This window comes from Desmodus rotundus, chromosome 3, assembly GCF_022682495.2.
Source record: "Desmodus rotundus isolate HL8 chromosome 3, HLdesRot8A.1, whole genome shotgun sequence".
Lineage (NCBI taxonomy): Eukaryota > Metazoa > Chordata > Mammalia > Chiroptera > Phyllostomidae > Desmodus > Desmodus rotundus.
The window spans coordinates 166,474,556-166,500,806 of NC_071389.1; the positions used below are offsets into that span (position 1 = coordinate 166,474,556).

Below are 26,251 nucleotides of genomic sequence, written 5' to 3' on the forward strand. Positions count from 1 at the left end.
AGGAGGCTTTTCCTGATTCCCCTATCCCAACCTCAACCAAGCCTACACAAGCACCCCCTTTGCTCTTCCACCCCATTATTTTTAAGTTCTGTTGCTGCACTTACCTCTCTGTGCTATAATAGTGTGTTTATGTCCATCTCACCAAATAGGCTCTAAATTCCCTTGAAAAAGGAAGCATCTTAGACATCTACATGATAAGAGAGAAGTAATCACCACTGCAGAAGTAACCATCCTTCGCCCTCAAGAGGATGGTATGGTAATGGAATATTCTGGAAGCAAGGGATAGCTCTTATGGCTTTGTATCCCTTTTTTCTCTTTCCATTTTTCTGAGTATAACGTTGATCTTTGTGTTGCCATGGTAACCAACAGTCCAGAACACAGACCTCTGGCTGTTAGACTTTTAGCCATGGAGACACAGGAGCCGAAGGATTTTGAACATCAAGTTTAAGGATAAGTTGGTAGCACGTATTTCATGTGGGCAGCCACCAGGACAGAGAACAGCAGAGTCTGCACCGGCTGGGATCTGCACTTAGGTGTGTGTGTATCCTCCTTCCCTGCCCCACCCCCTGTCCCCACCCACTTACTGGGCCATCGTAGAAAAAGCTGGACAAATATAATGCCATCAGATGCTGGGGGGATGGTCATCTAAATGACTATCACCTTCTGGAAGCAGTTTGGTATCGACTGTCAGGGGCCTTTAATATGTTTGTGATCTTTGACCCATTAAACCCACACACAGGAATATAAAGAGAGACAAAGATTTATTGACAAGGGAGTTTCCTGCATATTTATTTATTAAAAACAATAACCACCACCTAATATTAATAAGAAAGTGGTTTAAAATGACAGAATTCCCAAATATATGTTTATTGCAGGTTATGCCATAAAATAATCTGTTTCAAAGGATGTGACATTCATATCCATATATGTATGTGAATGGGAGTATGTGTATGTATAAATGTGTGTACCTATGAAAAAATTATAAGGAAATCCACCAAAATGTTTTTATGAGCTTATCGTGGTCTCTGAACAAAGGGACCACAGGCATATTTATTCTCATCTTTATGTTTTTTATTGTTTTCAAATTTTATACAATGATCATTTTTCTTTTCTAAGTTCTTTCAGCCGCACTCAGACAGATGATGTGAGGCATCAGGCGAAGATGCTTAGGGGGAGAACGGTTATTCAAAGAAAGATTTCCAAAGGGGGAGGGCTGCCTCTTTGGCCTTCCACTGGAGATGGCAAACAGGATGAACTTCTGTTGGAGTGGGGTAGTTCCAAATGGAAAAAGAAATAGATAATGTCACTGCTTACGTACACAGACGCCCCTCTTCATCTTACCAATCTCATGCACGTTTTCTTTCTTTTGCAGATTCCTGAGATGAGGGAGACCTCACATTTGAGCCTTGGAACCCATGGCGGACTCACCATCCAGCAGCAGCTGGGCTGACACAGAGGACCGCAGCTCCACTTCGAGCCTGAGCCTCTCTGTGGGCTACTACCCTGGAGAGGACACCTTCTCCTACGAGAACACAGTCTCCCGTGAAGACACATCTGCCGAGGGCCCCTCAATCCATTCTGTCCCTCCTTTCCAAGGGTCATGGCAGACTGACACTGTAGAGAGACTCCCGGAGAGACAAGACCACATTCAGGACGACCCAGAGCAGTTCTGCAAACTAAGCATCACCCTGGCCTGGGATATTGATATGAGCTCTAACCATTCAGACTCCATCATCGGCTGGGATCTGCACAGAGACTACCCGTGGATACACAAGTACCCTAAAGAGAAGACACAACTGACTCTCAGCAAACTGAATGGTCTTGTGCAAAAGCTTGAGCAATTTCTAGAAAATCAGAGAGATGACGAAGATGATAAATCTGTGCCCTCTGAATCTGCTCAAAAGGAAGATGCCCAGCTGTCTAGCAGCACCTCCCTGGACATGGCGCAAGTCAGTCACCAAGAACATGACCCTTGTCAAGGCTTGCCCGCACTCGACCCACCAGCAAATGAGGTGGTCATCCAGTTTCCACAGGTTCCTCCAAGGATTCAGGAACATGAACTTGCTCAGGTGAGACCAGAGATGCCTACAGGCCAGCAGGGGACAGGCCTGATGGAGGGGCAAGGGAGGAATGCAGGAAGCATTGCTACCTGCTATGAAGCAGGGTGGCCCTCAGGGTGTCTCACATGGCCAGGAGTGGGAGATGGATAACAGCAAGGAAAGCGGTCAGGGTGGAGCTGAAGGCAAAATATTAAGAACCACTGAGGGAGAGAAAAGGACAAGAAAGCAAAGCAATGGCTAGCAATCATGACCACAAAAAAGTGTGAGTGTGAGTGTGTGTGTGTGTAAGTACAGTATTAATGAGCATGGAAACTTTGCATTTACAGTTGGGGTTTTTTTTTGGTGAAAGGATTTGAGCCACATAAATGGGTAAGTATGGACCCCATGTTGTACAGATTCCACATACTCACTCATCACTCATTCCTTGGCAGACAAAAAGCCAAACACGTGGCGGCCGAAGAACAAGCATGGCAGAGACCTCCTCAAGCTCATCAGATCAGCTGGAGGAGCAGGACAGTCATTCTAGTACACAATCCCTCTCCTGTCTCAACTTCAGGTGGGTCTTCCGCTGGCTCAGGCAGCAAGTGCTCTCGTTTTGGGGAAGACAGCACCCCCAGAAGGCCACCGAGTACCCCTGTCAGCTGACACAAAAGAAAAGACTCTCTCACAGAAGCAAGAGAATCCAACCTCAAGAATCCATTGAATTAGAACACCCTGCGTTGCCATATTTTAACACCTGCTGACTGCCCTGCCCCTGTTCTTCGATCCCTGTGAGTCAGTGTTTTCCCCAATAAACCTAACCCATATTCTTGTTATCCATGTCTTCCTCCTCCAGCTCACCACCTGACTCAGGCTGAAAGTGTACATGTTATCTAGAAGACAGAAATGTAGGCTCTTGGAATTTGAAGGAGTAGTAGTGGGACTGAGTCACCAGGAAGGCCTTCGACGGGCCGAGCTTCAGGTGTTGAGACAGTAGTCCTGACCCTCCTAGGGGACCTGGCTGGTTCCAGCATGTGCTGCCTTGACTGTAAAATAAGTGGCCACTTAGGAGCAGTGTGCGGACTGGGAATGCTACTTACCCATTCTAAGCCAACCTTCCCTCATTCGTGAAGTGGGAAAGACAATGATACGCACTCATGGGGTTGTTGTGAGAATCAATGAGATAACATAGGCACTTCATAAATATTGTTGTTGTTGTTGCTATTATCTGTTCTTCCAAGAAGTCTTCATCCAAGGGACATCCAGAGTAAGAATTTAAGAGTCAATTCTTATTGAAATATTTCCCACATAGAAGCAGTATTTATCCAAAGTTCTGGGTTTCATCATATCTTGACTCAGCTAGGTCCCGTCCCAGCCCATTCCCCACTGGGCCCTCTGACATTCCTCTATAACTGTCATCAAACCTTCCTCTAAAGGTCAACCTCTTTGAACAAGGCTGCACATACTCAGCCTTCTTACCCTGACCTCTCCCGGTTATTGCTCTTGACTCAGCTCCCTAGTTTGTACCACTCCCGTCCTCCTCCTTCCCCACAGGGGCTCAAGAACTCTCCTTCTTCAGTTTTTGCTACCTTCAGAGTTCATGTGGTAAAGTTATAATTCTTTAGTCTCAAATTCCTTCCTTCCCTCAATTTCAATTTCCGTGTCCCCTTCCTTCCCTTTTCCTTCCTTTCTTCCACAAATATTTACACATGGGAGCGCCAGATACTTTTCTGGCTTACCCAAAGTAAATTAAAAAAAAAACAAACTCCACCAGTGGCCTCAAGTGGCGTATCATTTAGGAGATAAAGCCATACAAACACATGACTACAAAGGGGTATGGGTGAGGACAGTCTCATGAGGTATACACTGGCTACTAAAAAACAGTCAATTCAAACATGGGAAGGTTCATTTTAAAAGGTTTTATATCCGTTGTCCTTGAGTAACAAATGTGGTTAGTTTAAGCCAGTGCAGAAACTGGTGTGGAGGTAAAGAGGGCGATTTGGGTTGGTTGTGTGTGAGACGTAGTGGAGAGGATATTGCCCAAGGAAAGACAGCACAGTGAGAGGGAAGAGACCCAGGAATAGGGCCTTCTTAGCAATGTATGCTCCTGCTCACACCCTGAGTCTCTTCAAACCAGGCTGCTCACTTTACCCGCCTCTCTGAGCACATCTTTCCATTCAATAGCTCCCCCACCTTCACTTGCGGTCTGACCTCACCAAGACTTTGAGGCCCTTTACTGCCCCTGTTCTAAGACATTCATTCACTTCCTTCCAGACCCAGCATCTGCCCCTCCTTCCCAAACTGCAGCATATCCCCTGCGTCCAGTTACATTCACAATGCCTTGCTCTCTTCTTCTCCTAGATCTTTTTTTAAATTACATTCACCAAAATCCCCAACAGGACACTCTCAGCCAACACACAAAACATAGGGCTTACCTTCTCCACGCCCCGGGAGAATTCTCCCCATCACCTTCTCCATTCTCCCACTGCCAGGGGAGCTTGTCCTCAAAGCCTCTGCTCTAGTGTTGCTATGAGGCCAAGTATGATCCCTCCAGGTAAAGCTGACTGTGCCTTTCCTTAAACTGCCCCCAGGCCCCACTCTGCTGCCCTCGCGACATGACTAATTCACCTATACTGGGCTCTGGCCTCTTGAGGGCAAGCACCAGGCCTTAGTTCTGCAAGATCCTAACACAGTATCTGGGACAGGGTGGTCTCTCCACCACCATGGGACCAGCAGTGTTAAGAGCAGGACAGTGTCAGGGTGACTGGTAGGAAGAAGAGAAAATGGTGACCTGTGTAAGGTCACGTGAGGTGGTGACGAGCAGGAGAAACCTAGGACCAGAGGAATTTAGTGACTAATTTGAAAATGTAATTCAACACCTATACATGGAGCCTTCATGTTGCCTTAGACTACACACTGTGACATGCCTAAAAGGAAGATGGCATCTACCGTCACAGCACATGTAGCCAGTTTTGTTGTCATTTTAATTCCTTCCCTAGTAATTAAGTCAAGCTCTAAGAAAAACTCAACTAAAATGAACTGTTTTAAAAGACTGCCCAACCTAAATAAGTAAACCCTGTACATTTTTCAGTGTTGTAGAAACCCGCGTGACAAGTATGAACCTACCTCTGTGAATAAGCAATGTGCTTTACAAGCCCTTACAATAAATATTCTTTGCAAAGAATGAAAATGCTAAATATTCTTTGGCGTTGACATGCTACAGCTTAGCATGTGAGTCAAAGTGTTTAAAAACAGGAAATATCTCAGAACTTTCTCGTTCATTATGGTGTCAAATACACTATGAAGCTATCAGCTGCATGCCAACGGTGAGCAGGTTCCCTGCTTTGTGTCACATACATGGGGCCAGGCCTGGGGCCGGGGCTGGGGCTGGAGGCAGCACACTACACATCAAGAGCACCGGAAGTAGTCACAGAAAGACACTAGCTTTGCTGTAACCTCAAGCCTCTTGCAAAATTATCATACTTGCCAGGCACATGCTAATCTAATAAACCAGTAAGTTTTGGGGATCCACTGTCTCAAGACTCAAAACTGAAATGGTTCCTTCAAGTGAACTGCTCAACCTTGCAGCCTATAAAGCTCAGCTGCTTGAATTAGCGAGGTACTGCCTATATTCATACTCTAGAACCTATAACAATACCGTAAGATCAGCTAGAAACATAGTGTCAGAACTCGTCAAGGAAATGGAGGGAGTATTCAGCTCTCACCAAACACAGACATGCAATAAGCTAATGTAAATTTTATAAATCACCCCGTACCAAGCCTTACTTAGCAGGATCCCAGTGAGAGAAAAAAAATGGTATGAGATCATACCACACCAGCAAAACAGAGACACAATGTGAAAATTCATGGCTAACAGGATGCACAGGCCTAGGTCTACCTATCACAAAAATAGTGTCCAAAATCCTCTTACAAAACACTGAAAAGAAAAATGAAGCAAATTATAAATGAATTCATAGAGTGCCTGGTAAGGTCCTCACCCCACTATTTAAAGAAGACTTTTGTTTAGGTAGGATAGATAGTTAAGTGCTTCAAAAATAGACATCTTTTCGTTATGAACTGCAAGTGGGAGAACTTAAACTGCGTGCAGGGTCCTCTCTAATTTCCAGATGGTTGGTTGGGTTTTACATTGCATTTTTCCCAAAGTCAAGCTTGTCCTGCTACCCCCTAAGACCCCCACAGAGAACAACACTGCTTTCAAAGGTGAAATCAGATCCTCATCAGATAACATGGAGTCACTGAGTGAGCCAGTCAGGAGCACGGTAAGTATAAAAGCCTTAGGATACATTCCCAAAAGGATTAGAAGCCTAGATCAAGAAAGCTCCCCGCTAAACAATTTCTGTTTACCCTCTTACCTTTCAAAAAAGTTCCATGGTTTCGATGCCTATTCGATTTCAATCTAATAAGCCTCATAAAGAACTACTTCTGAGGCATTTTCAAATGAGAAGGCAAACAAACATCAAATATCTGTACAGATTGTGACTGCTGGATGAAAATCCATCTCATTATTGTTGAATTCTCTAGTGTAGAAGGAAATAAGAATGGCAATTTGTTTTTCCTCATCTGCATCCGTAAAGATTATTTTAAGTGCAAACCCCCAAAACTAAGTACTCATGCATGTGCATGTACTCTCCCCCCGCCCCCACTTACCTCTCTCTCTCCACTTTCCTGTACGTGCACTAGAAAAGTAAGAGGCGACACTCGTACATTATAAATGTTAACATATGTTTGGGCAGTTGTTCTGAGTTTCTCATCAAGATTAGGGACCTTTGCAATGGAGAGGTCCAGTGAACAGCAGCCTAACCAAGAGACAAAAATCAGCCTGCCTAACATCAGATCGGGTACCTCCTGAAGAGAAGCAGTGTATTCTCGCTAGCAATGTTTAACCTGAATCTGGTCTTTAGGAAACCAAGTGAGAAGAACCCAGATGGAAAGGCATGCTTCCAGACAACTGCCCTAGACTTTTCAAACACGGTAATGTCATGAAATACCAAATACAGAAAAACAGGAAAAGCATGGAGATGAGACCATTCATAAAGGAGACTAAAGAGACATGACAACCAAATGCTGTTTATAACCCTTGACTGAATCCTTGATCAAATCTATAAAACTATGATAAAAGGCATTTTTTAACAATTGTAAAGATCTAAATATGGACTGTATATACAATACTTTCAAATGGTCCAGGAATAAAATAAAAAATAGAAAATGAGAAAGCAAAGATGAGAAAATTATTAGGAAAACTCCATTAAGTAGGAAATCCAGATCTCTACTAATAAAGTGCTATATTTGCTAGACTTGTGTGATAGAAATATCTTTAAAATTTACATATTTAAAGCATGAACATTTTTACTCTAAGTAAAACTTAGGTATTAATGTGATTTCTCAAGCGATATAAGATGAGCAGTTCCTTAACCTGCATTCATTCGTTTACCCCGGCACCTGCCTTTGGATTCACCACTGGCTGCAAGGAATTTTCGGTCTTGTGGGTTAATACATACTCACCCCATAAGTCCCTCTCACTGTAAAAAGACAGCTTGGTCCAGTCGAAAGCAGATTAGCATCTGGGCATTTTTCAAAAACATTTCAGGTTTCAGGAGTTTCTTTAGCTTTTGTTGACATTTAAAAGAATAATGTTTGCCCAGTGGAAAGCTAGGATCTCTGCCCTCAAATAATCACAACTTTCAAGGCCTTGATATCTCATGTTTACCTTCAAAAGAACTTCTTGGACATTTTTTCTGTTTCTCACAATCAGGAAGAGTTTGCTACTTATAATAGCAATTCCTGCAAGTTATTGTGACATTTCCTTTTATCTTGAGCAGGGCCAGATTGCTCTGCTTCTTCCAGCCTAAGTGTAACGTCATTACACAGTGCACTGAACTCACTGGGGGAAAAGAGACTGACACCACAGTCGTTATCGTCCTTTTTGGGGGCATACCTCTTGTATGATTAAAGATATAGATTTAGATTTTTTTTCTTAAGCAAATGCACACATTCCCATATACCAAACAGTTTGCAAACAATTCAGAAAGTTCAGAGTCTCCGTGAACCCCCTCATCACCCCTAGGCTCAAAACCCGAGTTCTTGTACAAGACTTCCTGGCTTCAAATCACAGGTCCCACTGATTGGCTGCGGATGTTTGAAAAGGTTCTTAACCTCTCTGGACTTTCCATTTGATCTATAAAATGTTACCCAATAACCTCAGTGTTGTGATGAGGATTTAGTAAAAGTGCCTGACACAAAGTAAGTGCTTACAATTTTTTTGCTGCTAGTTGCTGTCATGTACTTCCTTTGTTTTAAACATCTGCCAGGACTCTTAATGACTACAGAGTTAAGTCCAAGGAAACTACCATTAAATCCTCTATAATAGGAGCCTGACACACTTTTCCAGTCTTATTTAACAACGCTCACCCCTGGACCCTCACACTCCTTGCAGTACTAGTCTCCTGCTGTTGCTCCCTGTATGTTCCTGCCTCAGTGCCTCTGTTTATACGGTTCTTTCTCCTCGGAACTACCCTAACCACGTTACTCCTTCATTTTTGCCCTGCTACCGAGCTACCTCCAAATGACCCTTCCATGCCCAGGTTAAATTCAAGCTCTTCTGCAGAACTGAGCAGGCTGGAAATCACCTCACCTTCCTTATTCTATCATAGCACTACCTGCAGTAAGTGCATATTTTATCCTGTTTTAAAGAAATGTGCTTCCATAGCTTCCTCTCCCACCAGACAAAAGCCCCTGTGTTCTGCTTATCTTTTCATGCTCCAAAGCCCTTGGCCCAGTTTCTTGTACATAGAAGCTCCATGATAAACATTTGCTGAAACAAATGGTTAATCTGCAGGAAATAATTAAATAGATAGTATCTGAAATTGAATGTCATTTCCTCTCATATAAAATTTAACTAGCTTCTATCTTAATTAAGTCTAGTCCCTGGATGTTTATATTGGGGGCAGGGGAACCTAGCAATTTACACCCTTTTTCATCTCATGGCACACAAAAACAAGTTACTAAAACTCGGTGGCACACCAAAAGATATATTTTTTTGCCAATCTGACAAAAAATAGATATAATTATGATTCATACACAGCAAACGGTCATTATGTTGTCTGTGGTCATTTTTTTTATTTGAAAATCTAAGGGAGAAGAGGTCAGTGTGCCTGACTGAAGAGTCAGGTATTGCATGTTTTATAAATTTTTATGGCACACTGGTTGAAGATCGCTGGTATAGATGTCTCCTGAGTGGAAAAGCTCAGTTTTCTACTACAGACAAGGCTGATTAACAAAAGAATGGCCACATCTTTCTACTTGTCTGTACTCAGAAAATTATATTCTACCCTTTTTTTTAATTAAAAATGATTTTTTAAAGCTTCACATATCCAAATCTTCCAGATAATGTTTAGGTTCATTCACTGATTAAATGTGTTTACTGAGTAGGAGCATGCCAGAGGCTGTGCACAAAGGTGAGAATAGTAGAGCCTTCCTTTGAAGAGCTCATACGTGTCGGGGAGATGGGCCTCTCACAGAACAGACACAGCACATAAGTGAGAGAGACCTGGGAGAAGGACCTGATAACACTGGCAGAGGCCCGAAGTCCTAAAAGGCACGTTTGGGAAACAGTGTGAAAAGGTCAGTATAGCTTGAGCAGAGCGTGTACTTCAGTGCAATGGTAAGAGACAGAAGTCTGAAGTGCAGACATGGGACCAGATCGCCAAGGCGTTTTGACTCATATCTCATGGGGAGAATGGAGTTTTTAAAGCAAGAGATTGAGATGATCAAATCCATGTTCTAGAGAGACGTTTCCAGTAACAGCAGTGTGGGAGTAAGACCGAAGTGAAGTTGACAGCAGAAATATCAGAGAAAGAACAAACTTTAAACCAGGCTCCAAGGCAAGATGGAAGAGTCAAATACTGTTCTAGCCATTAAGTAGTTTTCTCAGTGTGGCTGGTGCTCCCTTTTCAGAGTCCAGCTATGGTACCCACCCCCAATGGGTACCATATGGCTACACCACCTTTAATACACTACTGTTTTTGACAATTACTAACCATGGACATGACCACTGGACAGAAAATTACCTAAGCTGAAAAGATGCCTCAGACTCCTAAGGTGCCCTGGAGTGGACTTGAAGGCATCATGAGCAGGTTTCTCCTTGCTCTTTCTTCATTCATTCATTCCGTGTTCACTCGCTCGCTGAGGTCCACTAGGCACTGGCCATTGTCACCCTTCACACCAAGGACATGCGGATACACAGGACATTGTTCCTGTTCTCTGGATGTTCGAAGCCTGGCAGAGTGTAAACTATCTGTTCAACAGGATTTACTAAATGGGCAAGTTCTCCTTCACGGTCTTCACTTTACATGAGGTTGTTTAAAAATGTGTTCTGGGTATCGGGCCCAACACCAATCTGTAACTAACTCATTTCCACCTCAGATGATGAGTCAGCTACATGAACTGTAGGGCTAAGCTCGGGGGGAGGGGATTCCTGTCACAATAATTGGTATCATTTTATATTACATAGTAGATGTTTAGAAATATGCCCACTCACTAAAATTTATTCGTAACCCTGAAATCAGTACTAGTGGTGCTTTTGTGGCCATTCACGGACATCCACAGGACAGCAAAAAAATGGGAGCTGCCCGTGAGCACGATCCCAGCTGAAGTCAAATAACGTGAGCTCTGCCTTCTTGTTTCAGCTCAGCTTTCATACTACAATCAAGTGCCTTTTCCCCCACATTTTTGTGCTTTTTGTTGGTGATTTCAATGTTTAAAATGTTCCCCAAGCATATGGCTGAAGTGCTGTCTAGTGTTCCCAAGTGCAAGAAAGCTGTGAGTGCCTTATGGAGCAAATGCAAGAATTAGATAAGCCTTGTGCAGGCATGAATTATAGTATCAGGAGTTCACTGTCCACGAATCAACAATATTAAATTTATTGTGCCCTTAAACAGAAACAAGGTTATGTATTAATTGGTTGGGAAAATGCCGTGGCAGATGCTCAAGGAACTTAGGCCGGTATATGCCCAAGGATATAGTGAAACAGTGATTCAGTATTTGCTAATTCAATATTCATGGAGACTTGATAGAAATGATAGCAAGAATTGACTGTATAATATCAGGTAAAGAGAGCAAAGAATCAGCCACAAGACGCTGATTTTGGGGGGGCTCTATTTTCTGAGGATTCAGGAGGGCCACAAAGTGAGGAAACAGAGTCACATTCCGAACCCTGCAACACTGTGGTGGATTCAATACTTTCTGTGCCTCTAGAACAGCTCGGACACAGTTTCACGGAGTGCTTGTGGCTCTGTTGGCAGACCGGGGAGGAGAGAGGAGGGGCCAGCAGGCACGGGGTGCTGTGTGTGGGTCAGTGTACACAGGTCCTTTTGGGTGCTGCTGTTTTCTCTTCAAGTTCTAGGCCTGAAGGCTTGTTACTTCTTGAGGGCCACTTACTTCCCACCTGACATTCAGTTTATCTCCCCCAACAACACAGGAAGCCCAATCTGGTGCCAGGTGTGTTTGTTCTGTGCCAAACCTCAGGGAGGACCAATTTACACCATGAAGCCAAAAAGCCAACCTTTCTCAGCAAATAATCCACCCTTTAATTTCTAAAACTATTAAGCAACAACATAATTTAAATCCCACCAAATCATCCAAAACTTTTGAGAATGCCTCAGGAAACATGTTTCCCTTTGTAAAAGCAGGAAGGTGTTCCCCAGGCAGGAAATACCTGCGACATCAGTGTATTGGGAGCCAGCTTCCTCATCCAGGAATTCCACACATTGAGCCAGAAGCATCAGAGAAGAGTCCCATCCTGTCTTCTTGACTGTCTCCCAAAGTTGAGATTGTGTGTATTTGTTGAACAAAACAGTCATCCAATTACAGATGTATTGAAAAGCTCCCAGGCATGATGAGAGGCGAAGGCAAGGAGGAGGAATAGCTAATCAAGGGCAAGAAAAGCTGGATCCAAAATAAATATAGTACAAAATCTTAGAATAGCTCAGAAAGACAGCTCATGACCTTTCTTGTAAAATCTCTTAACATCACAGTGTCAAATGGCCTATGCATCTGAAGCCAAACACACAATTACTAGCATGAAGGTAAAGGAACAAAGTAAAAACAAACATACAAATAACAAAGGTTGATAATACAACAACTTGTGTTTTGAAATGCAAACTGAAACACAGAAGACAAACACAATTACTGCACTATACTTAGGAGTCGGTCCTTGGCGAGGGACTCCCTCTCAGTTCAAGGACATAGTAGTCACAGGAAGCTGTCAAGGCTATTTCAAGCTCTGAAAACTACCACAATTTCTAAAGAGACAGCATATTATTATTTTTTTCCTAAAGGCTTTACCCTGCTACAATGGCTTCACTTAAGTGTCCTCTTGCTTGAACCAGCTCTGGGCAGTGACCTGAGGAGGAGGAGGACAGCATTACGGTATGCAAGGACATGGATGGAGCACATGGGACCCAGCCTCACCTCTTTAATTAGGATGCACGAGCCTTGGGCTACTGCTAAATAATGATTTAAGAACTACCGAAGTCCCTTCTCCCACTTCTTCTTTCCTAAAGCATCGGACAGCCTTGGCTAATTGACGTTCTGGTGCCAGACAGAACCCTGGTTCCCCCAAAATATCATAATATTAAACCACAGATCAACTAAGTGAGAGTCAAAACTCTCTTGAACCCTCTCCATCCTTAAAAAATTGCTGAGACTACATAACTCAGTACCACCAGAGATGCCGCGGCCTCCTAATTAAACATATGAATTCATGGCAACTTGAGAGAAAAACATACCACCTGTCCAGTATAGAGCTGGTGTGTGCTCACACCCCCACACGAACACCCCCCACGTTTTGATTATTTTTTTGCTACATGTGCCTTTCTCTCTGTCTGCAGTTACAAGTTTGCAAATCTGTAGAGAGGAGAAAAATAAACCAAAGCCACTGACTGCCAATTCCCTGAGAGGTGAGAATAGAGACTGTTGGCTTCGGCAGGCGGCAGACTCCATCCAGACCTTCACCCACAAAAGAAATGTGCGCTTGAAGGGATGTCTCTGAAAGCAAAACTGCATCTCCTTTCCATTGCGAAGGTGGTCCTAGGTGTTTGGTAGGAGAGGGAGAGATGACCAAAGGGGAAAAGTGAAAAAGGAACTCTTGTGTAAGTTTCCCGATGAAAAATTCACTAATGTATTGTCTCAAGTTATAATGAACCAGTGAAACCACGGATGTGACACACAAGTCCAGGTAAGACTGTCACCCCCAGATGACAGTATTCAGTGTTTTTCATTCAGTATTTTCAGAATGTTTAGTATGAACTGCCTAGAATAATGTTTGATGCACAAAAGACAGTCAAGAGTAGAAAACTTCAATCCCCCTAGAATAATTAAACTGATGAAAATTTCTAGAAGGGTAAGGAGGAAAGGGCACAAGCTGGAGCTTTTCTTTGACATTTTCTATGACATTTTCTCAGCAGCTACGAATCGCCAACTTAGCAACCACTACACCACCAGCTGAAGGGATATGTAGGCACGCCTGAGTAATGACCAGCACAATCCCATGGCCTTCCTTGGCCTCGTGAAGAGGCAGCAACGAAGCCACATAAGATGTCCCACCTCATTCTCGTACCTGCGTCCGTTCAACCTCAGAAGCAGGAGAGCCAGACCGCTCTCACCTCCATCACCTGTGATCTCAAAAACCATGAACGCTGTGGAGAAATGTGGGTGTTGCCCGTACTCTGAGAGAATGATATTTTTTTCTCTTTGCAAGTTGCCAGAACATCTGAATAACTGCAAGTACAAATATTCCAAAGTTTTTGGTTTCCTATAATTTTTTCCTACACGTATCAGCTTCATGCAGATACTCCTCGGTATAAGATAGAGGTCAGATTTTGAAACTTATTATTAAGTGATAACACTACTTAGTATTTACTCCTATTTATTAACTCAAATTAATCCAATATTTAATTTCAATGCTAATTTTTCTAGAGATTTTTTAAATTTATTTTTAGAGAGAGGGGAAGAGAGGGGAAAAGAGGGAAAGAAACACCAATGTGAGAGGAAATCATCGATCGGTTGCCTCTCACATACGTCTGAGCTGGGGACTGAACACGCAACCCAGGCATGTGCCCTGACCAAGAATCGAACCAGCAACCTTCCGCTTTGCGGGACAACGCTCAACCCACTGACCCACACCGGTCAGGGCTCAATGCTAATTTTAAAATATGCTTTGTAATAACTATTTTCAACATCTGGAATTATAAAACAGACTCGAGTATTATTTGGGACACTGCCGACTGTGTAACTGCAACGTGGGAACTGAGAATTTAAACAGAGACATGAGATAAGGCCAAACACAGCTTTCACAATCCAGCTATGCCGTACTCATGTATTTATACATAGTGCCTTACATATTTACGTAGTTTATACATAAACATATATGCCCTTTAATGAATAGAGCAAGTGCATTAGAGATGGATAAAGTAAACGTCGGTGTGAAAATGAATTATGTGTACTCACATAGCCTTAAATCAGTCACAAAGTTCTGCTCATTTTATTTTTTCCTGCTGTGGACATTAACTATTTTGTGAATTTAGGACATACCTTAATCATAAGTACCAAAGCCTGCTGTCACAAGAAGTTCTGAGTTGAGAGAAAAACCTGTGAAGAATCTAGCATTTAGAAAAACACAAAAACATGCAAAACTTGGTGTTCCATTTAGAGCACTCACAGACTTCTCCTCTGCATCAATGCCCCAATCTAAGCTAGCTTCCGGAGTTTACACAGGAGGAAACTGACACCCAGGCCAGGCGATATACCTGAAGTTCCACAACTAAGTAGTAGAGAAGTCAGAGCTAGAATTTCAGAGTCTTGGGTCAAATGTTCTCTTTGACTCAAGTCACTCACATGGTTGACTTTTTAGATTGCCAGGTTATTCATTTATTAGTTCCTAATCTCTTCGAGAGCAAAATCAAGCTTAATCTACACCATGCACCCTAACAGGCTCACTCAGAATTTGCTAACAGTTGGGAAGGTGTCACTGGCCACAGCCAGTTGGAACATCCACCCCGTATAAGGACTGCCGTCTGTAGGAAATCACCCACAGAGCCTCTCACCGAAGTCCCCTGGGAAATAAGGACACTTGTTTGCAGAATGAGTCATTTTCCTGTGTCCAAAATGACCCATGAATCTCGGCTCCACTGGCCTCTCCTTCAACTAACCCAGTAAAGCAATTCCAAAAGCCCAGAAATGTCTTCACTGACTCACTCTGGGGAGGGGCACGCCAGGGACACAAGGACAATTACTCCCTTCATCTTTGCTCTGAGTTTCAGCTGAAGGTGAGTCAAGTAGGAAAGTATTTTTGTTTGTGTTCAACATACTTAAGAAAGAAACGAAGTTCATATATTTTTAAAACCTGATTTGAAAACTCCTGTAAAGCATCAGACACAAACAAGTTATACCAGTAGTAAGATCAGAAAAATAGTAAGAATAATGGCTATTTTTAGTGCTATTGCATTGCACCCAAAAGCCACTGCTGACAGAACTGCAGTAAATCGTCACAGCAAACCTGTGAGGCGGGTGTGTTAAAATCCTCATTTTACAAACGAGGAAGCTGACCCAGAGGCATCACGGGAAAAGGTGGTAGTGAGCAGTGATCTGCATGCAGAACAGTCTCACAGCAAAGCCCACTCGCTCGCGTCCCGTATTTGTGTAAAAAACACAGTTTTCCTAGGTCAGCAATTTTATTAAGTTCATTCTTGGCTTCAAGATTCATACTTTGGGTACTGATTTTACAAAGCTCCCTTCCAACAAAAGTTAAACTTCAGTAAGTTTGTTTAGAAAATGCTGTGAGAGCTCCGTCTGAGATCCAGCCTGCCTGCTTGGATCCGTTTTTACTTCTCTGTTCATTTTCTTAGACTCTTCAGGTCTCACAAGCTGATTCTTCCCCCGGGTTGTCACTTTGCCAGGCTCCTGCTCTGACTGGTGAAATATCATCTTCATTTCTAGGGGAGCCCAGGCACCTCTTTCTTCTGGATCTATTTCCTCTTCCTCTCTGCAATCCCTTCTCGTACCCAACACTCTTCTCTGCCAGGGGAGCAAGCCTTACCATATCACACACATATCAGAGAGGGCTTCCACCTGGCCGAATGCCCAAAGTGACCTGTGAAAACATCTTCCTCTTTTCCTAGCATGCTTAGGACATTGAAACAGACAAATCAGCAGGCTACTACCTACAACCAACGTGTCTGCTTTCACAGATGTTTACTTCAGCATCGCTCTCCAGAGCTGCACAGTCTAAATTTCTGACAGGTCCCTAAACAAACAAAATACAATCACCACCAAAACATATGCACAAAAATATTCAATGGAGCACTATTTGTAAAACATCCAAACTGGAAAACTACCTAAATATCCATCAACTGTAAAAGCGATGGATAAGTGAATCCCATAATAGCAAGGAAAATGAAAAAAAGTAAAATATATGCAATATCCTAGATGAGTTCTGCAAACATAATGAGGAAATTAAGCCAGACACAAAAGAATATATACTGTATTGCATTTACTTAAACTTTAAAAATAGGCGGAGCCAATCAGTGAGGCATCAGAAATGAGGAAACAGGTTCCTCCTGGGAGCGTCAGGAGAGGGGGGCTCTGGGGCGCCAGTGATTTTCTGCCAGTCTGAGAGCTGTGACACAGGTGTGTCTGTCCACTTTGTCACAATCCTTCCATCAAGCCTTCCACTTAGGATCTGTGCTCTTTCCTCTGGGTTTCAGATACTTCAATAAAAGGTTCACTGAAAGAGACCCTGGAGAACATCTGGTTTGCCCTCCTCAGTTGACAGAAGAGTATGTAACTGTTTCTTATAGAGGTTAAATGTCTCAAGGACACAGGAAGTCCAAGGAAAAGCTGGGACTGAACATTAGATCTCTCAACTCCCCATTCAAGTACCAAAGCTACCTCTCAAAAGTGGGGGCATATTTCTCTAATTTCTTTCCTTGTTGTGACTACAGCTAAGGTTTAGAAGGATGAGGATCACTTTCTTATTAAGAATACAAACCAGAAGTTTCCAGTCTCCTACCAGCAGATGCGCCAGAAAACACTTCAAACACTATTTAGGGTACAGCTAATCAGAAAGTCAGACGGAGCTGTGCTCACGCCCAACGTCCTGCCACTTACTAGCTGTGTGACCATCCATCAGCACGCTTCCTACCTCTCTCTCCATCTCAGTATCCTCATCTAGATCCCCCAAATACTAAACTTACTTCGCAAGGTTGGAAGGAGGAGAATATAAGGTCATAGTGTCGGGGAAGTGCCTGGCAACATGGCGGGCCCTCAAAAAATAGTCATTAGATGAAAATTGAATTGAATTAGTCTGGTGCTCGACACTTAGTACAGGCTCAGTAAATAATTAAGTATTATTATTACTGAGCAAGAGAAACAGGGAGAAAAGGTGTAAATAAGCTTATGTGAAAACACCTCCTTTTCCTATAGGGTCATTAATGGGTCAACCAACAATTCTCACTGGCGTAGACGGGGCACCGAAATGGTCTGAGGAAAGAGTGATGGAGGGCTCGAAGGGAGGGCGGTGCTTTTCACATGCTACCAGGTCTGTACTTCCCTTCTCAGGGTCAAAACCTGATTTGCTCATTGACTGCCACAACATGCCTAAATTCCTCAGCCACCTATGCTAGTCGGACTAGTTTTAAAGAGGGGGGTGGGTCACAAATTCTCATAGACATAATAAGTAGACTGACTTTACTAGTGGGAAAAAATTTATACAGCAAGTACACAGTAAGGCAATTGCAGGCTTTAAAGATGTCAGAAATGAATAAGGGTGAAGAGTGATTTCACTTACATTAAACAGGCAGGTTTAATACTGATGTTTTTCTTCAGCTCTTCAAATCTTGCACGCACTTATTAGCAAACTCATCCATAAAGTTCCTCAACACTGAAAAGAAGCAAGTAGAGAAGATATAAATTATGACTAATTTCAAATCATAGCACACCAGAAAAAAATATAATCTGTAGATGGTAAGTTGTTGTACAGGCAAAGAACATCAAACTAGATAACACATGTTATTCAAGTTTAAAAGTGTGTTAAGGCCCAGTAGATTTAACTGATTTAACTTCCTCCCATGTCATCCTTCAGTCGGTTCCTCCTCCCCATCCAGCACTCCCTCCCTCTCGGTCCCCCTTACTACCTCAGTCACTGGACAACCTCGACAGTCCTTGAAACCTGAGTTTCTGCCGAAACCACCATCATTAATTTTTATAGCCCAAGGTCCCTGATACATGTTTGTTACTCTATGAATGTTTGTTGAGCAAATAAATAACACACTGTTTTACAATATTTAGTTAACATTTTAAAAATGAAGAAATGTATTATTTTCTTCTCCAACAAGAACAATAGGTAGGCAATATGTAGAAATGTAATACACTCTTTTATAGACTTGTGTTTTTGATTGATTCCCTTCTCTCTTTTAAATATATATACGTAGGGAAAAAGTCCCAGTAGTACATATGTGGACATGTAGATTCCCACCATCGCAGTAATACAATATATTTTGGTAGTAAAGGAATTATTTGGAAAGTGTAAGTTCCTTCTGAGGTGCTGCTCACTCTTCAAATACCTCAGAACTACCTCCATCTAAATGAGAAAGCAAAGTATTTCCAAGTTAAATACTAGAAATACTACCTCACATGTGCTTTTCAAATGTAGTTACAGTCAGGGCCAGTCCCAGACAAAATTATGAAGTAGGAGTGTGGCAGCTTCCTTCTTCCAGCTGCACCTTTGAAGAGTCAGTGTCTCCAGATGTTTAATTAAGTAGGAAAAAAATAGGACCGGCTCCAAAGTTCCAACAATTTGATGGATATCCTTCCTGAGGACATTTTTGTTTTTTTAAAAAAAAACAACCCTCTAGAAAGCAGGTGCTTAACACCAAAATAAAATGAATTACTGACAGTGGAATTTCAGGCATGAATGGAGAATAGAGATGGTCTTGAAGGAATTTCTCAACTCAGGTTCACATCTGTCCATTCAGCCTCCCCTAAAGCTGCCTTCGTATACGACCTACATACAAGGGTGGGCGAAAGTAGGTTTACCGCTGTAATACAAATAATACCATAATTAATAAATAAGAATAAACTCTGTTTTGTGTACTTACAACTGTAAACTTACTCTTGCCCACCCCTGTAAATACACCAATCTAAGTAAATTTTAAGCAATTTATGTTGCATACATAGGTCAGCCTGATTTTAAGATTAGTTTGTGCTCCAAAAGTAAAGTTATATGAATCATCAGTTTTCAAGGTCAGTGTCTAGGAACCCTCTCCCATAAGTGCTTCTGAGAATGGAGGCAGGAGTGAGTGGATGTGTGGTAGTAGGTAGAGTAACTTTGCTTTAATTGAGCTCTTTTATAATTTGATCCAAAACTTGCTTAGGGAAGAGGATACTTAAGCTGCTTATACAAGGGTTGAAACTAAATGGTGACTACATTAAAACTAGTGAAGAAAAATCCCAATGAGTTCATAACATAGCTGGTCTAGAGTAGTAATCCCACCAAAATCCAACCACCATCCCTATCAGGGCCTTTATGAGAAAATGTGAGTTCTAGGTTGGGTCCCAGAACACAGGCCAGCCTGCGTCCAAGCAGGTGGGAGCCAGGCCTTCTCTTCCTTCCTACCCAGTGCCTTTGTCTTCTGCCCTGGGACAAACAGCAGAAGGTAGGACACCTTTACTTCCACGAAGACTGAACCAACAGTGAGGGGATGAGAACAGGGTGGGGAGAGCCTGTGGATACCCCCGAGGTGGGCAACTAGGGGCTCCAGCAGGGAGCAAGGCCCAGTAGGTTTCTGTGGGTCAGTCACTTCCCCAGCCCTGCCCCAATCCCCATAAGCCTCCTTGCTAGCAATTACACGTGCAAGGTTTAGATATTTCACACGCGTCCAGGCCTCTTAGAAATGAGGGAAGAGAAGGTCAGTGGCACTGTTTAAAGAGAAGAAAAAATACCTACCTGTGAGTTCTGTGAGACCCAACTCAGAACAACATGCGAAAGTAGAAAACATTTTTGTAAAGAGTATTCTAAGAAAGTATTGCCTGAATTTGCTCCAGAGGAACTCACTTACTAAGGGGCACTGGCATAGTCATCCCTCAGCACAAAGCTGCGATTATTTGACCCAACCAGGCGGGACTACATAAAAACATTTATAAACATAAGCCACTGGATTTTTTGAGTTTCCATCATGAGCCTTGTGTAAGTCAGTCAAAGATGTCCTTTGTTATACAGTTTTGATCAAATGCAAGAGACTTTCGTCATTTCCTCAGAGACAGATGTAAGCTGTAAATATGAACCAACCAACATGGCCAGCCACTCACAAAAGGGCTCACTGACAAATTTAATATAAAAACAAGAACACATTATTAAACTGAAAAATAATGCATAAAAAATGCAAACCCATGCAAACAACATTCTTAGCAGAAAAACCCACAGTGTAATGACAAAGATAACTATGAATAGCTTTTTATTTGACTCACAATCTTTTCTTATACGGAGCTTTGAAAAACAAAAACAAAAAAGTCTGTATTGGTGTTCATTTAATAAAAACAAATGCTTAACATCCTGCCCAAACCTCAGATTGCAAATTCCAAGAAAATCCTCCAAACCATTAAATAAATGACTTTTGTATATCCCTTTGCAATGGATAACACACTTACTACTATTGCTCATTTTCTAAATCCCTTTAATATTCTAAAGCATGACCATCATCACTGAGAATAACATGTTAGACTTAATCATTAGGAAGTGAAGTTGCTATTTACAATAATAACACCATATTTCATAATTTAAAACTAAACCAAAATCCAAAGTTTCTGTTCAGGTATGACATAAGCATCTAAAGCAGGAGTCTAAAGCAGCAGTCTAAATAAGGCCTGCCACTGTTTTGGAAGTAAAGGTTTATTAACACAGCCCTGCCCATTCACTCATGTATTGTCTATAGCTGCTTTTGCAAGGACAGAGTTCAATGGTTGCAACCGAGACTGTAAGACTCCAAAAGTATAAAATATTTATTATCTGATCTGACCCTTTAAAAAAACATTTGCTGACCTCTGGTCTAGGAAATAGCACGTTAGTGAACTAAATCTTGAAATAAGAAACACTAATCCTGGCTTAGTCATCTTGCTAAATAACTACCTCAGTCATTTAATCTTTGGCTATTTTAATTTTCTCACTTACAATACAATAATAGATAATATTTACTGGGAACTTATGTACCAGGCACTAATCTAAGGGCTTTACTTTAGTAAATTAACAACGAAGTCATTCATTTCATTGTGGCTCAAACCCTGTGAGGAAAGTAAATGACTGTCCCCATCTCACAGATGAGGGCACTGAGGCAGAGGGTTAAATAACTTGCCCAAGGCCACCCTGCCATTAAGTGAAAAAATCAGGATCAGAACCCAAGCACCCGAGGTCCAGAGCTGGTATTATCCACCTCTGTGCTAGACTGATAATTTTAATTTTATAAAAGTCATTAAAAGGTGTGCTGGTTAGAAATGTTAAAGACAGAAGTAACATACACCTCTGAAAGGATTAAACTAAGATACCTAAAATAAGGCCTGACCTGTGTGGCCCCCTTGGCTGGGTACCATCCAACAAAATGAAGGGTCGCCATTTCGAGTCCCAGTCAGGGCACATGCCTGGGTTGTAGGTTAGGTCCCCGGTTGGGGTGCATGTGAGAGGCAATTGATTGAAGTTTCTCTCCCTCTTTTTCTCCCTCCCTTCCCCTCTCTCTAAAAATAAACAAAATCTTAAAAAAAAAAAGATACCTAAATTAAGACTATAACTGGACTTCCATAGAGTTTTAAGACCCTTCTGATTTCTAAGATTCGAGCTAACCGCGGGGTATTGGGAATAAAAAAGCCCACAATAATCTTTCTTCTTCCACCACAACTAATCAAACAAACTCGCTGAGCAATGCCCATCTTCCCCTTGGTGGGCAATGCCTCCCCGGGCAGTTCAGCCCTTCAGAAAGCCTTTCAGACACTGGCTTACCAGAGGGACCTTAAACCTTCCAAATCTGTTCCCATCTAGTCTCATCCTCTGCCTGGTTTCCATCTGGGAAAAGGCTGAGCAAACACCAACAGGAGTTATGGAAAGACTTTAAACAGTTTGGCAAGAAGAGCACTATCCAGATAGCAACTGCCACGCGGTTCCGGAAGATGGCCCCTTGTTGAATCATCCTCACTTCCTGAAGTTCTTCAGGATGTTTGGAGGAAATGTGTCACCTCAATGGGACCCGGTGCTCTTTTGTACTAAAAGATAGGTTCATAGGATCCAAAGAAAATAAGGGGAAAACATACTGCTGGATTCGTCATCACCAACTTCACATTTAGACAGAGAGGGTCCTAACCATCTCTTTAAAGCAGGCTACTCTACCTGGCACTCCCTGTCTGCAGAGTAAAATCCAAGTCCTTGAGTTCAATATTTCAGACCCTCCTCCCCTCACCCCTTACCTACTTTTCCAGTCTTACCTCCTTCTGGTTTTGGTCTTTCGTGGAACAAGGATGGCCTGTTCTGTTTTCTTCAGCACATCATATCTGCATCTGCTTCTAAGAACACACTTACTCTGTACTCCTGTATCTTCCCTTTTGCTACCAACCTCACATCCGGTGAGGTGGCCACATCTCTGGGCTAAATGTTGTGGGATACAATTTGTGTTTCCTGGGAGAACTGGATCCTCACAGTCCAGCAGGGAAACAGGTACACCAGAGACCACACTAAAGCTCGCGTGTTAAAGGTTCAAAGTGCTGCAGGACTCTGGTTAGGTTATCTAAAAAGACTTCAGAAAAAAGCCATCACTGAGTTGGACTTAAAAAGGCGGACACAGAGTGTGCTTCAGTTTACAAAGTTGTAGGGTAATCAGATAGGATAAAAGTTTGTATAAGAAACTTCAGAGCCCAGCAGAGCTGGCTCCAAAATTCTGGCTCCCTTTGACTAGAAATAGGAATTGCAGGAGTTACCCTCAAACTATCAGGTTGATGCCCACCATGCTGAACACCGTGTCTCTAGTTAGTTTCCAAGTCTTGTTCAAATAACAAAGCCTTTCCTGTTACATCCCTACATAGTCTTCCCCTTCTCTCCTTGCCAACAGCACTTAGTAGTTCAACCCATTCATTCACTTGGGCATTTAATCACATACAGATTTTCACTGTTTAAATATTCTACAAGTATGTTTGGCCTCCTCAATAAGACCTTGTCATCAGAGAATAGAGTCTTCCAAATAGACCTTGTGCATTGTCAAATATTAGGTTCAAGGGCCCTGACAAGTAACGCTAGTTTAGCTAAGAAGCAAATTTAAATTAGGAGGTTGGGCTATTTGGCTAGTTACACAATGCCCAGCCAACCATAAACATCTGTAGTCCAACACGGCTTTACTTCCTGCCTGTCCATTAACTCATATGAATTGACTTAAAACTTCTTTCTTTATGCAATGGTCAGAAAAAAGGCTAGTGACTAGGGCTAGTGATAGAAGGAAAGATGAAGTTAAGCAGGTGCAAGAAAGTGATGGCTTTTAGCCAAAAAAATAAATAGGCACTGAAGAGTTGAATAAATTACATGGTACAGTGTATCTGCAAATCTGGGGATGAACAAAGGGCTTGGACTTCATCCTTTACGCTTTCGAAGAGGTTAGTGCACAGTTTTCTGCGTGTCCCCACATTACCAAGTGCCGTGTTGTAAAATACTAGCTGAACTGAATACTGTGATCATCTCTGATGTCCCATAGTCCTTAGTGAACCTATTCTTCGTGCCACAATCAAATTGACTATGGTCAAATTTCCCTCAAGATTCCAACATTTTAGTTCTTGCAATGTCTACTGACATATTACATCAAATAAGGCACACATATTTTTCAGTTAGCATATTACTTCACAATCATATTTGTAGTATTTAGTAAGGGCTTACTTTTTTTTTTAATTCTAAGGTTTTCATGCATGGCTTTCTTTGCCAGTACTGGCAAATTTGTTTTATTTCCCACAAAAAGATTCTAATTCAAATATGCTAAGCAATATTAGAATTCAAACATGACTTTTTAAAGTTTTGACTGAATTGAATGGAATCATTAAAGCCTACCATGAAGTTATATATAAAAATAAACAAATGCATAGTTGCATGTGGTATGGGGCAATATTCTGGGGGTGGGAATGAGGAAATAAACATGGCTCACCTTCCTAGCACACCAATTCTTTGTGGCAAATATTCTAAACTTTATTTTTTATGACAAATATCATGACCTATAGCGAAGATTTCATATAACAATGTATTAAAACATTAAAGAAGTATTATGGACTATAATATAAAATTTTCCTAACAATATATTTAAACAGTGGACTTCAATTTAATTTGGGGCAAGAACTTTAGAATGGATGATCCTATTAATTGCACGCATCTTGAAGCATAAGGGTAACTTAATAATCAGTCGTGTCCTCAGAGAGAACATTTCTGTAGACGTTCTGAAATATGTCCTATCACTGTTGATAATGTGGGAGAAACAAGGGCACTGCCCCTAAAATTCTTGTCCATATAGCCAAGAAATCCTGTAGAGTCAACTCCTTCTACCTTTATCATTAACTAACACGTTATTACAAATATCATCCCAAAAATATGAAGTCAAACCGCTTCAGTCCCACAAGCATTCTGAAAGAGCATTCTGAACCACTGTGAAATGTGTAAGAGTGATTATTTGAATAAAAACAGTGACTTCAGCCCACTGGCACATAACACTTCATCACGCCAGGAGAACGCCTCGAACCAACACGCCTCAGTGCGGCCGCCTTGCTGCGGGGAGTGGGTCGGCCCATCGTGAACCCACTCACTGCTGACCCAGCAGAACAGTGAGGCCTCCTTCCCCGTAAACCGCCCCCCATGAAACAGAGGCATTTTCACTGTCAGACGAGTACCAGGATCTCTGCAAACGCGTGTTTTAGAGAGAAATGAATCCGGGGCTCACTGACTTATTTCCTAAGACTTCAGCTAGTGAATTATAAAGAATTGAATACACACACACACACACACACACACACACTATGGTCTTGTATTGTTCTGAATGTCCTGCTATAAATATATACTTATATTTATTTCCTTATTAAAAATATGTATTTACATACAAATATATATATATTTACAGCAGGACATTCAGAACAATACAAGACCATCCCATAGAAGCGCCCAAAGCTTGTATTCAAAGCTGAGGGTTTTCTGCCTAAAATAGGCCTTACTCAGCAACTGCCTTTTAGAAACCCTGTCAACCAACATAAGACCCTGACGTTTTAAAGACTTATTTAAACTAGAATAGAATATACTCATTTAGAAAAACTGCACTTAAAATACCTATTTGATTTTCAGCTTCCACAGTCAGAAAGACACACTGACCTATAATTCTCTCAGTCTCTAGAGAGAGTCCACTGCGATTCTGAAAAAGGACAGGCTGAAACCTTTAATGCTCTGCTACCCAGGCACCCTAACCACCGATAGATAAGAAGAAAAACAACACAAGGGACAAAATAAAGCTCACCTCCATCATGAAAGGGCTTTTCCCAGTCAGAGGCAACTCCCATTTTCTTTCAAACTTGTCCATCCAAGGTTAATAGCCTAGCTTTCCTTATCCTGTTCACCCCATCAAGAAATTATCTGTTCTCTTTCTCATTTTAACAGGGACCGAATGAGTAGATGGCTCTCTCCAGGGTGTACTGGCAACTGGGAATGGTTCTCAAAAGCCCTACAGATGGATGTAACAGCCTTTGACTCAGCATTGGGTATTTATTAAGCTAAATAAATAATTGGACAAGGGAGCAAAGACTTTTGTATATAATTTTCACGACAGTGTTATTTATAAGAAAAACTATGGACACAATCTACATGTGTCTAACAATAACCACGCTGAATATCAAGCAGACCGAGGTTGTAGAGGTCGTTACCATTCAACCGTGGTAGTTAAAACCATACGATTACAGTTTTAAATACTTTCTTCTTCCTCTTCATCACTGATCCCACAGACCTGTACCACCCGTCACATCTTTGGAGAGAGATGGGGGTGGGGGAATGAAGGGAGAGGTGTACCCATGTTTTTACAAAACCTCTGTGGCTCCCAGAGTCTGTGGCAAGTTTTCTGCCCCTTGCTCCCCAAAGACATGCTATGAGTTCCAAC

General features: G+C 42.0%; 2 protein-coding genes across 9 annotated transcripts in view; one reads left to right on the forward strand and one right to left on the reverse strand.

Annotated features, from left to right (window-relative positions):
* PPFIBP1 (PPFIA binding protein 1) overlaps positions 1-26,251 on the reverse strand; it is a 153,423-nt gene that overhangs the window by 85,838 nt on the left and 41,334 nt on the right. For all 8 annotated transcript variants that reach the window (XM_053921700.1, XM_053921698.1, XM_053921697.1 and 5 more), the window contains exon 2: positions 17,902-17,994. The gene's annotated coding sequence lies outside the window, so the exon portion shown is untranslated. The remainder of the gene's footprint in view (positions 1-17,901; positions 17,995-26,251) is intronic.
* C3H12orf71 (chromosome 3 C12orf71 homolog) lies at positions 1,277-2,914 on the forward strand. The gene is made up of 2 exons (XM_024575798.3): positions 1,277-2,069; positions 2,492-2,914. The coding sequence occupies exons 1-2, from the start codon at positions 1,416-1,418 to the stop codon at positions 2,801-2,803; spliced, it is 966 nt and encodes a 321-aa protein (XP_024431566.2). The 5' UTR covers positions 1,277-1,415; the 3' UTR covers positions 2,804-2,914.

What these genes read in the sequence shown, in the direction of transcription:
- C3H12orf71 (XM_024575798.3), top strand. Translation starts at nt 1,416, where the DNA reads ATGGCGGACTCACCATCCAGCAGCAGCTGGGCTGACACAGAGGACCGC. An exon ending in AGGAACATGAACTTGCTCAG is followed by an intron (nt 2,070 to 2,491) that starts GTGAGACCAGAG and finishes ATTCCTTGGCAG; the next exon opens with ACAAAAAGCCAAACACGTGG.